This window comes from Scyliorhinus torazame, chromosome 4 (genome assembly GCF_047496885.1).
Source record: "Scyliorhinus torazame isolate Kashiwa2021f chromosome 4, sScyTor2.1, whole genome shotgun sequence".
Classification (NCBI taxonomy): domain Eukaryota; kingdom Metazoa; phylum Chordata; class Chondrichthyes; order Carcharhiniformes; family Scyliorhinidae; genus Scyliorhinus; species Scyliorhinus torazame.
In genome coordinates this window covers 318,840,302-318,855,592 of record NC_092710.1, presented here as the reverse complement: position 1 = coordinate 318,855,592, position 15,291 = coordinate 318,840,302, and the positions used below count along the sequence as shown (strand labels likewise).

The 15,291-nt window shown below is 43.0% G+C and overlaps 2 protein-coding genes across 16 annotated transcripts in view; one reads left to right on the top strand and one right to left on the bottom strand.

Moving 5' to 3' along the window:
* The window catches only part of rbks (ribokinase), a 269,106-nt gene extending 263,039 nt beyond the window's left edge, over nucleotides 1-6,067 (bottom strand). For all 13 annotated transcript variants that reach the window (XR_011940817.1, XR_011940818.1, XR_011940820.1 and 10 more), the window contains exon 1: nucleotides 5,864-6,067. Coding sequence is in view for 8 of the 13 variants with exons in the window: in XM_072500141.1 (XP_072356242.1) it covers nucleotides 5,864-5,946 (83 nt within the window). In the remaining 5 variants the exon portion in view is untranslated. The remainder of the gene's footprint in view (nucleotides 1-5,863) is intronic.
* A 192-nt stretch (nucleotides 6,068-6,259) lies between these two features.
* Nucleotides 6,260-15,291, top strand: part of babam2 (BRISC and BRCA1 A complex member 2) — a 374,337-nt gene continuing 365,305 nt past the window's right edge. For 2 of the 3 annotated variants that reach the window (XM_072500140.1, XM_072500137.1), the window contains exon 1: nucleotides 6,260-6,399. The gene's annotated coding sequence lies outside the window, so the exon portion shown is untranslated. Of the gene's footprint in view, nucleotides 6,415-15,291 lie in introns of all 3 variants that reach the window. The other variant, XM_072500138.1, reaches the window with a different exon arrangement.

The following is a 15,291-nucleotide window of genomic DNA, read 5'->3' as shown; positions in this document are numbered from 1 at the left end:
GTGGGGAGCGCTTCCAAAGGTCGGTGCAGTCTTGATGGCCGAATGGCCTCCTTCTGAACTGTAAATTCTGTGATTCTATGAGGAACAGGCACTTCAGCCCTCCAAGCCTGCGCCGACCATGCTGCCCGTCTAGCCTACAACATTCTACACTTCCAGGATTTGTATCCCTCTATTTCCATCCTATTCATGCATTTGTCAAGACGCCCCTTAAACATCACTATCATACCTGCTTCCACCACCTCCTCCGGCAGAGTGTTCCAGGCATCCAGTGCCCTCTGTACAAAAACTTAATTTGCACATCTCCTCTAAACTTTGCCCCTCGCACATTAAACCTATGTCCCCATGTAACTGACCCTTCCACTCTGGCTTCTGACTATCCATTCTGTCCATGCTCCTCATAATTTTGTAGACTTCTATCAGATTACCCCTCAACCTCCGTCACTCCAGTAAGAACAAAACAAGTTAATCCAACGTCTCCTCATGGCTAATGCCCTTCAGACCAGGCAACATCCTCGTAAACATCCTTCTGGTAGTGTGGTGACCAGAATTAAATATTGTATTCCAAGTGTGGCCTAACTAAGCTTTGACAAAGGGTCATCTGGCCTCGAAACGTTAGCTCTTTTCTCTCCCTACAGATGCTGTCAGACCTGCTGAGATTTTACAGCATTTTCTCTATGGTAGCCTAAGGCTCAGTACAGCTGCAGCACAACTTCCAATTTTTGTACTCAATGTCTCAGCCGATGAAGACAAGTATGCCGTATGCCTTCTTGGTTAGCTTTTCCACCTGCGTTGCCACTTTAAGTGCCTTGTGGCCCTGCAGAACCCTCTGCATGTCAATTCTTCAGAGTTCTTCCATTTACTGTATATTTACTTGTATTAGACCTTCCAAAATACATTACCTCACATTTGTCCGGATTAAACCCTATCTGCCATCTCTCCGTCCAAGTCCCCAAGTGATCTAAATCCTGCTGTATCCTCTGACAGTCCTCATCGCTATCCGCAATTCTACCAACCTTTGTGTCGTCTGCAAACTTGCATTTCAGACCAGTTACATTTTCCTCCAAATAATTTATATATACTACAACAGCAAACACCACTAGACACAGACCTGCATTCAGAAAGGCACCCTTCCACTGTTACCCTCTTTCTTCTATAACCGAGCTCTGTATCCATCTTGACAGCTCACCTCTGAACCTCTGATCCCATGTGACTTCACTTTCTGTACCAGTCTGCCATGAGGGACCTTGTCAAAGGCCTTACTGAAGTCCATGTAGATGACATCTACTACCCTACCTTCATCAAATCATTTTTGTCATTTCCTCGAAAAACTCAATCAAGTTCGTGAGAGACGACCTCCCCTTCACAAAACCATGCTGCCTCTCGCTAATGCTTCCACTTGCTTCCAAGTCGGAGTAAATTCTGTCTCAAAGAATCCTTTCCAATAATTTCCCTACCACTGACGTAAAGGCCTGTAATTTCCTGGATTATCTTTGCTACCCTTCTTAAACAAAGGAACAACATTAGTTATTCTCCAGTCCTCTGGGACCTCACCTGTAGCCAGTGAGGATACAAAGATTTCTGTCAAAGCCCCAGCAATTTCCTCCCTCAGAATTCTGGGGTAGACCCCATCAGAACCTGGGGATTTATCTACCTTAATGCTTTTCAAGACACCCAACACCTCCTCCTTTTTGATCTCAATGTGACCCAGACGATTTACATACCCTTCCCTAGACTCATCATCTACCAAGTACTTCTCTTTGGTGAATACTGATGCAAAGTACTCACTTAGTACATTTACTTTTGTAAATAGTCAGCAAGTAAACATATGTTTTGAAAAAAAAAGATCATTGACTCCAGCAAGATTTCTTTTAGTTAGAAACTAATGAATCCAGAGATTAAACCCACAATAGAAAAAGAATATTGAAGGCAGAAGGAGAGATAAAAGCTGAAGGAACCTGGGCAAGGGGTCAGTCAAAGGACTGGGATGGAGGTGAACAATATGTAACCTGATATTGGAATAGATGGTGCATGGGAACATACTGCAAGAGATGACAAAGTATTGGGAGGCTTGACTAAGGAAGGATTTGAAAACAAGGATGGGAATTTTAACATCAACTTGTTGGACAAATGGTACTGTATGGCAGGGAATCTGGGATCTTTTGAATGAATTGAAACTTGTGGAGGGTTGGAAAAAGACAGCATTTTAGAGCTGTCAAAACAAAATACTGAAGATGCTGGAAATCCAAACAACATTTTGGGAATAATTAACACATTTGGCAGCATCTGGCAATAGCGAAATATCAGTTTACAGTTAATTATCTTTCAAAGAAGTTGAGCCTTGAGCTAGTGAAGTCATGGACTTGTGCAGTGGTGGTAATTGTAAAGAATTGGAAGGCAATGATGTAGAGAGAGGCAAACGTGGAGAGAAAGCAGGGCCTGTGGCCATGTTGTATGTCAAAGCTATTTGAGTCTCAGGTAGTAGCTCGCAAAGTAAATGGAGTCAAGGCTAAAGACATGCGGGCAGGAACCAAAGAGACTGACTTTGGATATGTTGGAGGAAATTTTAGTTCATCTGTATCTTGGGAGTTGGCAGTGTGGGCTGATAGAGGAGGCAGAGGTGTTGAGCAGTGTGCTGCCAGCGTTATGTAGGCAGATGCCATGTTGCAGTTTATGGGTAAGCGTGTAAACATCAATGATATGGCAAGAAATCAGATTGGACTTCTCGAACTAGGAGGACTAGCAGCAAGCCAACTATGTATTACAGTAGATTAGAAATGAAGGGAAGGTTGGAAATAGTGCAGGACTTGGGACAGAAAAAAGAGGCTGATGGAGGTTTCTGAGGAGCAAGTCAAGATGCTAATTTAATTGAAATAATTGAACAGATAAAAAAATTATTAAAGACAGCATGGTGGCACAGGAGCAGCATGGTGGCACATGTGTTGGCACTGCTGCCTCAAAGCGCCAGGGATCCAGGTTCGATTCCGACCGGGTGACTGTGGAGGTTTCAGGTTCTCCCCATGTCTGCGTAGGTTTCCTCCCACATTCCAAAGATGTGCAGGTTAGCTGGATTGGCCATGTTAAATTGCCCCTTAGTGTCCAACGGTTAGGTGAGGTTACAGGGATAGGCCTGGGTGGGGTGCTCTTTCGGAGGGTCGGTCCAGACTCATTGGGTCAAATAGCCTCTTTCTGCACTGTAGGGATTCTATGATACAAAGATCTTAGAGGATGCTCCTGGTGCAAGAAGTGTCAGATTTCACAATCTAATTTATCCATAATTGTTCAAGATACTTTGATTTATGCACAGAATGTTTTGATCAAAGAAAAAGAACTTCATTTATATTACAAATTTCACAACTTTGGATTGTCGAAAAGCACTCAATTATTTCTGAAGTAGTTACTCATAATGTAGGGATGTATGGCAGCTAATTTCTGCACAGCAATGACCCACAATGAGCAATGAGATTAGTGACCAGATAATCTGTTTTTAGTGATGCAAACCAGGACATTGGGAGAAATCCCTTACTCTTTTCGACAGTGGCACGGGATATTTAGGTCAAAGAGTCATTCAGGCACAGAAGGAGGTCATTCAGCCCATTGAGTCCATACCAGGTCTCATTAGAGCAATTCAATTGGTCTTATTTTCCCTCGTGGGGCCACGATTTAATGGATCATTCGAAAGAGGACGCCTCCAATGACAAAATGCTCGCTTAGTGCTGAACTAAAGTGTCAATAAAAAGACTGTAGGCCAAAGCTGGAGCCAAGGCAACGGAGTCTGCTGAGGCAGACCTTTTGACCTTTAGTTCCGTTGCTGCACTAGAACTTTGAAGCATTTAATAAGTAAAATAGTGTGGATGCTGGAAATCTGAAGTAAAACAGGATGCTGGAAACATTTTGCAGATCAGGCAGCACCGAAACAAATTTAGAGTACCCAATTCATTTTTCCAATTAAGGGACAATTTAGTGTGGCCAATCTACCTACCCTGCACATCTTTGGATTCTGGGGGTGAAACCCACGCAAACACGGGTAGAAGTGGGAACAGTTTGTCCCTAACGTTTGGGTCCCGTCTCTAAGGAAGGATGTGCTGGCCTTGGAGATGGTCCAGAGGAGGTTCACAAGAATGATCCATGGAATGAACAGCTTGTCGTATGAGGAACGGTTGAGGACTCTGGGTCTGTACTCGCTGAAGTTTAGAAACAGAGATGAGGAGGAATTTCTTCAGCCAGAGGGTGGTGAATCTGTGGAACTCTTTGCCGCAGAAGGCTGTGGAGGCCAAATCATTGTGTCTTTAAGATAAGAGATTGATAGGTTCTTGATTAATAAGGGGATCAGGGGTTGTGAGGAGAAGGCAGGAGAATAGGGATGAGAACAATATCAGCCATGATTGAATGGTAGAATAGATTTGATGGGCCGAGTGGTCTAATTCTGCTCTTATGTCTTATGGTCTTATCAACACTCTCCAGCCCCTAATAATTTTGAACATCTCTATCGAAGCTCCTCTTACCCTTCATCTCTTCAAGGAGAACAGTCTCAAACGCTCCAATCTATACTCATAATTTGTTTTAGATCCCTGGAAGCTTTTGTGTAAACCTCTTCTGCACACTCTCCAATGCATTCACATCCTTTCTGTATTATGGCACCCAGAAAGGTACACACTATTCCAGGTGATGTCTAACTAGTGTATTTTGTAAGTTCAACATAACCTCCTTGCTCTTGTACTCTCTGCCCCTATTAATAAAGCCCAAGGATATGTACTAACTGCTCTCTCTCCATTCTTCAGTCAATTTTGCATCCACGTCACTGCTGTCGCTTTTTATTCCACAAGCCGTAACTTTTCTCACAAAGTCTGTTGCGTGACACAGTATCAAATGCTTTTTGAAAGCCCATGTATACCTCATCAACCTTTTTGGCTACCTCTTCAAAAAAAACGCGAGCAAATTTGTTAAAAACTACTTCCCCTTTAGAAATCCATGCTGGCTCTTCCTCATTAACCTTCATTTTTCCATGTGACTACTAATACTTGAACCTTACCCACCACTTATATTAAACTGCCTAGTCTATAATTGCTGGGGTCATTCTTCTAACTTTTTTGAACAAGGGGGTAATATTTACATTTCTCCAGTCCTCTGGTACCTCCCGTGCCTAGAGATGACATACTTAGTCTGAGCAATTTATTGAATTTACTATTTTGAATTTCTTTATAAATTCTCCAGTAGAATTGGTGTGTGAAGATGCATGCTATTAAGTGCCCCCACCCTCACCCCCACCCAAGAACAACAGGAGCTGGCAGTCAGAGTGTGTGATGTTAATTCACTACCTTGCATAGGAAAAACATCATGTAGCCTGGAGATAGAGACACCTGTAGAAAGAGGGATTTGTTAACATCAGCAAGAATACACACTACCACCAAACTCCAACTGTATAGCAAAGATGACCCAACTCAAAAACACCTTCAGGTGGATTAGCCCAGAGCACCTGTTGGAAGCATATTAAATAACTGGCAAAAAATCTACAATTTGACAATATTGTGCTGAGGACGTAGACAACTTTTACATCAGTATCAAAAGTAATTGTTTTATTTCTGTTTGACGGAACAGAAGTATTTCAAAATTTAAAAAAATAGACATATATAAACGGTTTCACCAATCTATTAGATAATCAATTAGATAGTTCCTATAACCTATTCAAAGCATTGGGTTCATTTTAATAGAATATAATTTCAGCACCTACAACGATTTAGAAAATGAGTGCCAATTTCCATTAGGATACAAAGATAAACAGGATATACACACATATGTATAATATATATATATATATATATATATACATACATACACACACACATACTACATGTATATTACTAACCTGACCAAGTCAGTCATACAGGATCCTACAACCACTACATCATAAACCATACTATCAGAAGGAAGATTTTCTGGGAATGACATGTTTAGCAAGTGCTTTCAAGAAAAGTACAGCAGTGTAATCCTAATCTTAACACTGCACCGCAACACCAATCACTTTGAGCAACTTCAGGTGAAAGTCCACAACAGGCGCCCATGGTTGCAGGAGGACCCCGTCGCACAGCGGGCTGCATTATTTGAGCTAATTAGATGGTTTTATTTGAAAAGAAAACGGAAAGGGGTGGCTATAAGGAGGTAAAAACGACCCTTTTAATAATAATAATGTTCTGCCCGAGAAGGATACCTATAATTATATATGTACATTATACATATATGGATTGATCAGGCAGCTGTTTGGTCGGCTGCAACGCCCTACCGACCGTTGTAACCGTTAGCGTTTGAAGAGCGCGAGCAGCCAGCTGGCAGCGCGAAGCAGTGGGGTGGGGGAGGGTGTGGTGACTCTGGTTACTGGACGCTCTGTGTTAATGGGACTCGCGGGTAGGTCCCAGGCAGGTACTCTAATCCCGCTCGCTGTCTGTAAGGATACAATCCCGCCGCCATGAATCGCTCTTCATAGAGCTTCTTGGAGGCCCAGTTTTGTTAGTGTATAATATTGACTGTTGTTGACAGCACATAAAGTCCTCGCTTAAAATTGATTTTTTTTTTTTGGAAGGGGAGTGGCGGGCGCGATTGTGTGTAGCTCGGACGCAACGATTTTGCACCATATGAGGAGGAGGTGGTTTGTGCAGCCGTGTATGTTTACAACCCCCCCCCCCCCCCCCCCCACAACCCCTGTGTTATTTCCTGTAGTTTATTTCCAAGCAGTTGCTGCAAGCATCCTGGAAACGTTAGCCGTGACATTTTGTCCTCAGCGGGATTGACGCAGGTGGTAAAGATCTGCTGAGCATATGGAAGCTGCGTTGGGGTTTCAGAGTTGACCTGTGGCTCACACACACATTTCTTCACTGAAACTTTTTTTGCATGTTGGGGGGGGGATTGAATCGCCTATCCGTGGCACTTGGTAAATCTGTAGTGAGGCGTGGTTCATTATTGCAACGTTTTGAATATATTCTTACACACATTCCCCATCCCTGTAATTAATTCCCTTGTTAGAAATAATCAAATATTTCTCTGGGTGCCCACCACACACGATAATGTAAGTCTGTCGGTGTTTGGATAGCTGTGATAATTTTTAAAAATTATTTCCCGGCCCCGGGTCCCTGTCCGTGTGGAATTTGCACATTCTCCCAGTATTTATGTGGGTCTCGCCCCCACAACCCCAAGATGTGAACAGTAGGTGGATTGACCATATCTTTTTATTAAAACAGTAAAACATATATACAAGGCCAAACGGTACAAACACTAATTTTGTGTTGAAACAGGGTACCCTCCCCTCAGTACCAATGTACAGGGAGGGGGTGTGGATACTCTGATTATTAAAACAGTTCACAACACATTTCTACAAAAAACAAATGGTACAAGCACTAAACTCTGCACTGGAGAGACGAAATACCCTCTCCACTAAATTGCCTCTTAATTGGGGAAAAAATGAATTGGGTATTTGTATTTTAAAAATTATTTTACAGAATGTGGGCACCCCTGGACCCAGCAGCATTTATTGCCCATACTTAATTGCCCTTGAATAGGTAGTGCTGAGCTGCTGCCCTGAACCGCTGTAGCCCCTGTGGTGTAGATGTACCAACAATGCTGTTAGGGAGGGAGTTCAGGATTTTGATCCGGGAGTGGCAGGTGGTATATTTCCAAATCCGGATGATGTGTGGTTTGGAGGGGAACGTGCTGGTGCTGGTGTCCCCATTTATTTCCTTCTCTTGTCCATCTGGGGGTGGTGGAGGTTGAGGGTTTGGAAAATACTGCCTTAGAGGCAAGTTACTGCTGTGCATGTTGTCTATGGTACACATGGCTGTGCATCGGTGGTGAAGGGATTGAATGTTTGTGGATTGGATGCCCATCAAGCAGGCTGCTTTGTCCATGCTTTTTAGCCATTCAGACAATGTCCATAGAACATGACAGCACAGTACAGGCCCTTCGGCCCTCGATGTTGCGCCGACCTGTGAAACCACTCTAAAGCCCATCTACACTATTCCCTTATCGTCCATATGTCTATCCAATGACCATTTGAATACCCTTAGTGTTGGCGAGTCCACTACTGTTGCAGGCAGGGCATTCCACACCCTTACTACTCTGAGTAAAGAACCTACCTCTGACGTCTGTCTTATATCTATCACCCCTCAATTTAAAGCTATGTCCCCTCGTGCTAGACATCACCATCTGAGGAAAAAGGCTCTCACTGTCCACCCTATCCAATCCTCTGATCATCTTGTATGCCTTAATTAAGTCACCTCTTAACCTTCTCTCTAACAAAAACAGCCTCAAGTCCCTCAGCCTTTCCTCATAAGATCTTCCCTCCATACCAGGCAACATTCTGGTAAATCTCCTCTGCACCCTTTCCAATGCTTCCACATCCTTCCTATAATACGGTGACCAGAATTGCACGCAATACTCCAAATGCGGCCGCACCAGAGTTTTGTACAGCTGCAACATGACCTCATGGCTCCGAAACTCAATCCCTCTACAAATAAAAGCTAACACACCATACGCCTTCTTAACAACCCTCTCAACCTGAGTGGCAACTTTCAGGGATCTATGTACATGGACACCGAGATCTCTCTGCTCATCCACACTGCAAGAATCATACCATTAGCCCAGTACTCTGTCTTCCTGTTATTCCTTCCAAAATGAATCACCTCACACATTTCTGCATTAAACTCCATTTGCCACCTCTCAGCCCAGCGCTGCAGCTTATCTATGTCCCTCTGTAACTTGTAACATCCTTCCGCACTGTCCACAACTCCACCGACTTTAGTTTCATCTGCAAATTTACTCACCCATCCTTCTACGCCTTCCTCCAGGTCATTTATAAAAATGACAAACAGCAGTGGCCCCAAAACAGATCCTTGTGGTACGCCACTAATAACTGGACTCCAGTCTGAACACTTCCCATCAACCACCACCCTTTGTCTTCTTCCAGCTTGCCAATTTCTGATCCAAACTGCTAAATCTCCCTGAATACCATGCTTCTGTATTTTCTGCAGTAACCTACCGTGGGGAACCTTATCAAATGCTTTACTGAAATCCATATACACGACATCAACTGCTTTACCCTCATCCACCTGTTTGGTCACCTTCTCAAAGAACTCAATAAGGTTTGTGAGGCACGACCTACCCTTCACAAAACCGTGTTGACTATGTCTAATCAAATTATTCCTTTCCAGATGATTATACACCCCATCTCTTATAAACCTTTCCAAGGTTTTGCCCACAACCGAAGTAAGGCTCACTGGTCTATAGTTACCAAGGTTGTCTCTACTCTCCTTCTTGAACAAGAGGACAACATTTGCTATCCTCCAGTCTTCTGGCACTATTCCTGTTGACAAAGATGACTTAAGGATCAAAGCCAAAGGCTCAGCAATCTCCTCCCTAGCTTCCCAAAGAATCCTAGGATAAATCCCATCCGGCCTAGGGGACTTATCTATTTTCACCCTTTCCAGAATTGTTAACACCTCCTCCTTATGAACCTCAAGCCCTTCTAGTCTAGTAGCCTGATGAATCACGCTGTCATTGTTAATTTTTCAGTTTTGCTTGAATGCTTGTGGAGCTGACTAGGACACTAGAGTTTGTTTAATCCTCCTCCCATAGAATTCAAAGGATGCAGTGAAGGCATTGCTACTAGAATTTCTTTATGCTCTTCGATGTCCCTGATACACCGTCTGGGGACTCGTTGTAGTACAGGAGTGTGGTGACGACAACTGTCCTGTATGCTAGGACTTTTGTTGATGTGTCAATCATTCGCTGCCATAGTTTGTAGAAGGCTGAGCTGGAGTAGCCTATCTGGTGTTGGATCTCCTCGTCGATGGTGATGTTTTGAGAGAGCTGGTTACCATGGTATAGGAAGTGCCCAACATACTTCAGAGTCTTTCCTTCGGAAAAAATGGGAGGTGGAATATTTGGCTGACCAGGTGTGGGTGAATTTTATTTTGGTAACAGGCTGGGTTACTTGTAGACAGGATTGAAGGGTTCGAGAGAGGTATGCAAATCTGTTGCAGAGCGGATAATGACACTGCAGTCATCTGCAAACTGTAGGTCATGTATCTCTTATGGTGGTCAGTTTAGTTTTGTCACGGAGGGGATGAAGGGTAAAGAGTTTTCCACCTAGGTGGTATTTAACTCCTTCCGGAGGGTAATTGATATTTGATGAGGTGAATAGCCACTGTCAGTTAGATTACAAATAATATGGGAGCGATCACACAGTCTTGCTTGACACCGATCTGGATTTCAAAGGCATTCAGATTTCAGATGTTTCAGATCTCTCACTCAAGAAATTTGCAGTCCTTTCGTCATAAAACAATTCCAGGATTGCAATTAAGCTTCTCAACATTTTAAATCTTTGGAGCCTTGCAATTTACTGAGTCAAATGTTTTGGTCAGGTTGATGACTGCAATGAAAGTTCCTGGTGTTCTCGACATTTCTCTTGTATTTGTTTGGCAACAAAGACTATACCAGAAATTCTTCTGTGACTGAGAATTTCCCCAGTCTCAGGAAGTAGGCGATTCAGGAGAATTCATGTCCGGATTTTCTTTGCTCTGGACATGAGGCAAATACATAGGAGAAGAGCAGAACAGTTCCCTTTGAGCTGGCTCTGCCATTTATCTATATCATGGCTGATCTTCTGCCTCAACACCATCTTTCCCCACTATCCACTGTATCCCTTAATATCATTGGTATCTAGAAATCTATTGACCTCTGCTTTGAACATACTGAATGACTGGTCCCCCACAGCCTTCTGGGGTAGAGAATTCTAAAGATTTGCCAACTTCTGACTGAAGAAACTCCTCACCTTAGTCCTAAATGACCAACCTCTTATTCTGAGACTGTTTCCCCGGTTCAAGACCACCCCCACAATCCGGGGAAACCTCTTTCTGGCATCTACTATGTTAAAGCCTGTAAGAATTTTGTACACCTACTTGATAGTTCACAGTGTGATTCATCTCCCTTCTTGAAGATCGTTCCAATTGTCACATTCCTGAAGTCTCGGGGGGAGGGGGGGGGCTGCTTTTTTTCATCCCCAATGAGTGCATGAGGGTGAGCTCATGAGTCTTGATGTGAGCAAAAGCCCAGCAATTTTGAAGACGTTAGTTTGAATACCATTGTTTTGCTTTGTTGTTTTTCATCTGTTCGATTGCTTGCTGCAGATCTCCCATTGATGGTGTTTCACCCATGGATTCTTCCAGAGTACTGGAGATTATCGGCTGCCACTGTGGATTCACGGTTGAGGAGTTGAAAATGTTATTTTCAGCATTAATGGATGGCATTGTCATCCTTATGAAGAGAAACATCCTGTGAGCGACAGGGATTTTTCCTGTTAATTTTTGTCTGTCGATGCTCCTGGTGGCTTTAGAGAAGTTGTGTATGTCATGATGATCAATATGTTGATGAATCTCGAGGGCTTTCTGTTCTCACATATGCCCTTCATCTTCTGGATTTGTTATTGGGCATCAGCCTTGAACTGTTGGAGCCATCTTCCAACCATGGCTTGTTCTGCCAGTTAGATAAAGTTGCTCCAGCAGTATGTCAGCATTGTTTTTGTAGAACCAATTCTAGTGGCGATGCTGCTCAACCCCATTTGTCTGGACACTAGGGCCTAGTACAGATGACTTTATTTGATTCCATTGTTCTGTAATTGATTTGGGTACGTGAAGATTTTGCAAATAGGTGCAGATTCAATCAAGGCATTCAAGAGGGAAATGAGTTGTTAACTGTCTGAAAATGAAGATTGAGCAGTGCCTTGGGGAGAAGGTGGGAGAATGGCATGAGGTAAATTGCTCCTATGGAGAGTTGATGTGAACACAACAGGCTGAATAGCTTCCTTCTGTGTTGTAACAATTCTGTAGTCGTGAGCTATTCTTGGAATTTACTTTTGGGCTGAGGCATTGACTTTTGGGTCTTGTGATGTATTGATGCTGAGTGGATTTTCATCATTGATCAAACAAGTCAATGATCTGTGCAACAGGCATCAATCCCCACAGGAATAGAGCGATATAGATATCAATAATATTTCTCTTCGACTTGAACAATGACATCCAGGAGGTGCCAGTGCTTTGATCTAGGCTGACTCCAAAAAGCCTCAACGGCAGAACAGATGTCCTTTCTCATTGTGGTTGCAGCCAACATAATAAACTCCTTCATACACTATAAAATACCATTACCTACAAAGGTAACAGAATATGCATTCTATGCGAAAATGGCACCTAAGTCATGGTTGGTGATTGTGCAGATAGTTCAGGAGGGCTGAGTTATTGTGACAACATACGCTCTCCTCCCACTGCACTGATCGTGCGCCGCTCTCAGGACTCTTGCAAAACCTGGTGTCTTATATGCTACATTCTATAACTTTACCATTCCTTCCAGCATCAAAGACTCTCAAATTTTTACAGCACGGAAAGAGGCCCTTCAGCCCATTGCGACTGCACTTGCCATCAAGCACTCATTTTTCAGCACTTGTCCCGTAACATTGTATTTCAGGCGCTCATCTAAATACTTCTTGAATGTTGTGAGGGTTCCCGCATCTACCACCCTTTCAGGCAGTGAGTTCCAGATTCCCAACACCTTCTGGTTGAAAAAGCTTCTCCTCATATTCCCTCTAAATCTCCTGCTCCTTAGCTTAAATCTATGTCCTCTGGATATTGACCCCTCCACTAAGGGAAAAAGTTGCGGTGCAGTGTTAAGATTAGGATTACACTGCTGTACTTTTCTTGAAAGTTCCTTCCTATCCATCCTATTTATGTCCCTCATAATTTTATGCACCTCAATCAGGTCCCCTCTCAGCCTTCTCTGCTTGAGGGAAAACAACCCCAGTCTATCCAATTTCTCTTGATAGCTGAAATGCTCCAGCCCAGACAACATCCTTGTGAATCTCCTCTGCACCTTCTCCAGTGTAACCACTTCCTGCCTAGAGTGTGCTGACCAGAATCATACACAGTACTCCAGCTGTGCCCTAACCAGAATATTATGGTGATATCATCTTTCCTAAACATCACAACTTTGTGCCACATGCCCAAATATTTAAACTTCTGCCCGTCACTGATAATCTGCCTGTGTTGTCATCTCCCGCCTGTTGTGATACCGAACTGTTTGTACATCTGGTTGCACCTCTCGCTAAATATCCTTCAGAAACACATTTTTTCAAAAAAGGATCTTTTTTCCAATCTTTTTTTGTGTCCAACATCCTGCATCATTAGTGGAAATAGGAATCACCACTGCTTTAAGAAGCTCAAGTGTAGTTGTTTTCCTGATAGATTTATTTATCCAAACATTTTGCAGTCATTGCATGTTTGGTCATTCTAATACATTGTAAGATTTCTTTAATGATCATGTTGGTGCAGACTCGATGGGCCGAATGGCCTCCACTGTAAATTTTTATGATCCTATGATACTGCTCAAGTAGGTAAAGTTAGTGACTGCTTCTACTTCTCATTGAATTTTATTTTTTCATTATGTTGTGCCTCTTTTTCGCTCTTGTTTTGCTCTCTTTAACATCTAGTTTCAGCCCTTTTTGTTTGCTGCTTTTTTACTTCATTCACAATTTTGTCTCGTGGGTTCAGGCTTCAAGAGGTTGCTCCTGTTACTTTTAAAAAATAATTTTGTCTTCAGGATTCAGAGATTTTATAATCACCAGAAAGCTCCCAAATTTAATTGTTGTTATACTTTCTGCATTATTCTAATATTCTGCTTCAGTGATTGACGTCAGTAGTGTGGAAAATTCTAGAGTCCACTATCAAAGATTTAATAGCAGAACACTTGGAAAACAGTGATAGAATCGGACAGAGTCAGCATGGATTTACAAAAGGGAAATCAAGCTTGACATATCTACTGGAATTCTTCAAGTATGTAACTAGTAGAGTTGGTGAATGTTGTTAATTTGGACTTTCAGAAGGCTTTCAAAAAAGCCCCACTTAAGAGATTGGCTTGTAAAATGAAAGCACATGGGATTGTGGGTAGTGTATTCAGATGGATAGAAGACTGGTTGACAGACAGGAAACGAGTAGGAGTAATTGGATCTTTTCCCAAATGGCAGGCAGTGCCTACTGGGGTGTTGCAAGGATCAGTGCTAGGACCCCAACTATTCACAATATATATTCATGATTTAGATGAGGAAACTAAATGCAAGATCTCCAGCTTTGCAGATGACACAAATCTGGATGGGAGAGTGAGCTGTGAGAAGAATGCAGAGATGCTTCATTGTGATTTGGACAAGCTGAGTGAGTTGGCAAATGCAGCACAATATAGATAAATGACACTATAGATAAATGAGAGGTTATGTACTTTGGTAGCAAAAGCAGGAATGTGGATTATTATCTGAATGGCTATAAATTGAGAGGGGGAAATGTGAAGCGAGACCTGGGTGTCTTCGTTCACCAGCCGCTGAAGGGAAGCATGCAGATGCAGCAGACGGTAAAGAAGGCAAATGGTATGTTGGCCTTTGCAAGAAGATTGAAGTACAGAAGCAGGGATGTCTTGCAACAATTGTAGAGGACCTAGGTGAGGCCACACTTGGAATATTGTGTGCAGTTTTGGTCTCCTTATTGGAAGAAGGATGCTCTTGCTACAGAGGGGGTGCAGAGGAGATTTACCAGGCTGAATCCTGGGATGACGGTACTGACAGATGAGGGGAGATTGAGTCAGTTAGGATTGTATTTGCTGCAGTTCAGAAGACTGAGGGAGGACCTCATAGAAACCTATAAAATTCTAACAGGACGAGACAGGGCTTTTTTGCATTGGTGGGGGTGTCCAGCACCAGGGGTCACAGTCTGAGGATACGGGATAAACTTATAGGACTGAGATGCGGAGAAATGTCTTCACACGCAGAGTGGTAAGCCTGTGGATTTCGCTACCCCAGTAGCTGGGGCCTAAACATTATGTTCAGAGGGTGGTGGGTTTGTGGAATACCAAGAGGGCTAGATAGAGTGAATGTGGAGAACATGTTTTCACCAGTAGGAGAAAGTCGAACCCGAAGGCATAGTCTCAGACTGAAGGGACTGAGATGAAGAGGAATTTCTTCAGCCAGAGGGTGGTTGCCGCAGAAGGCTGTGGAGGCTAAGTCACAGTGTCTTCAAGACAGAGGTAGATAGGTTCTTGATTAATAAGGAGATTAGGGATTACGGGGAGAAGGCAGGAGAATAGAGATGAGAAACACATTAGCTATGATCGGAAGGCTCAGCAGACCCGATGGGTGGAATGGTCTTATTCTGCTCCTGTCTTGTCTTATGGTTTTCAAGAATCAGTTAGATATAACTCTTGGGGTGAAAGGGATGA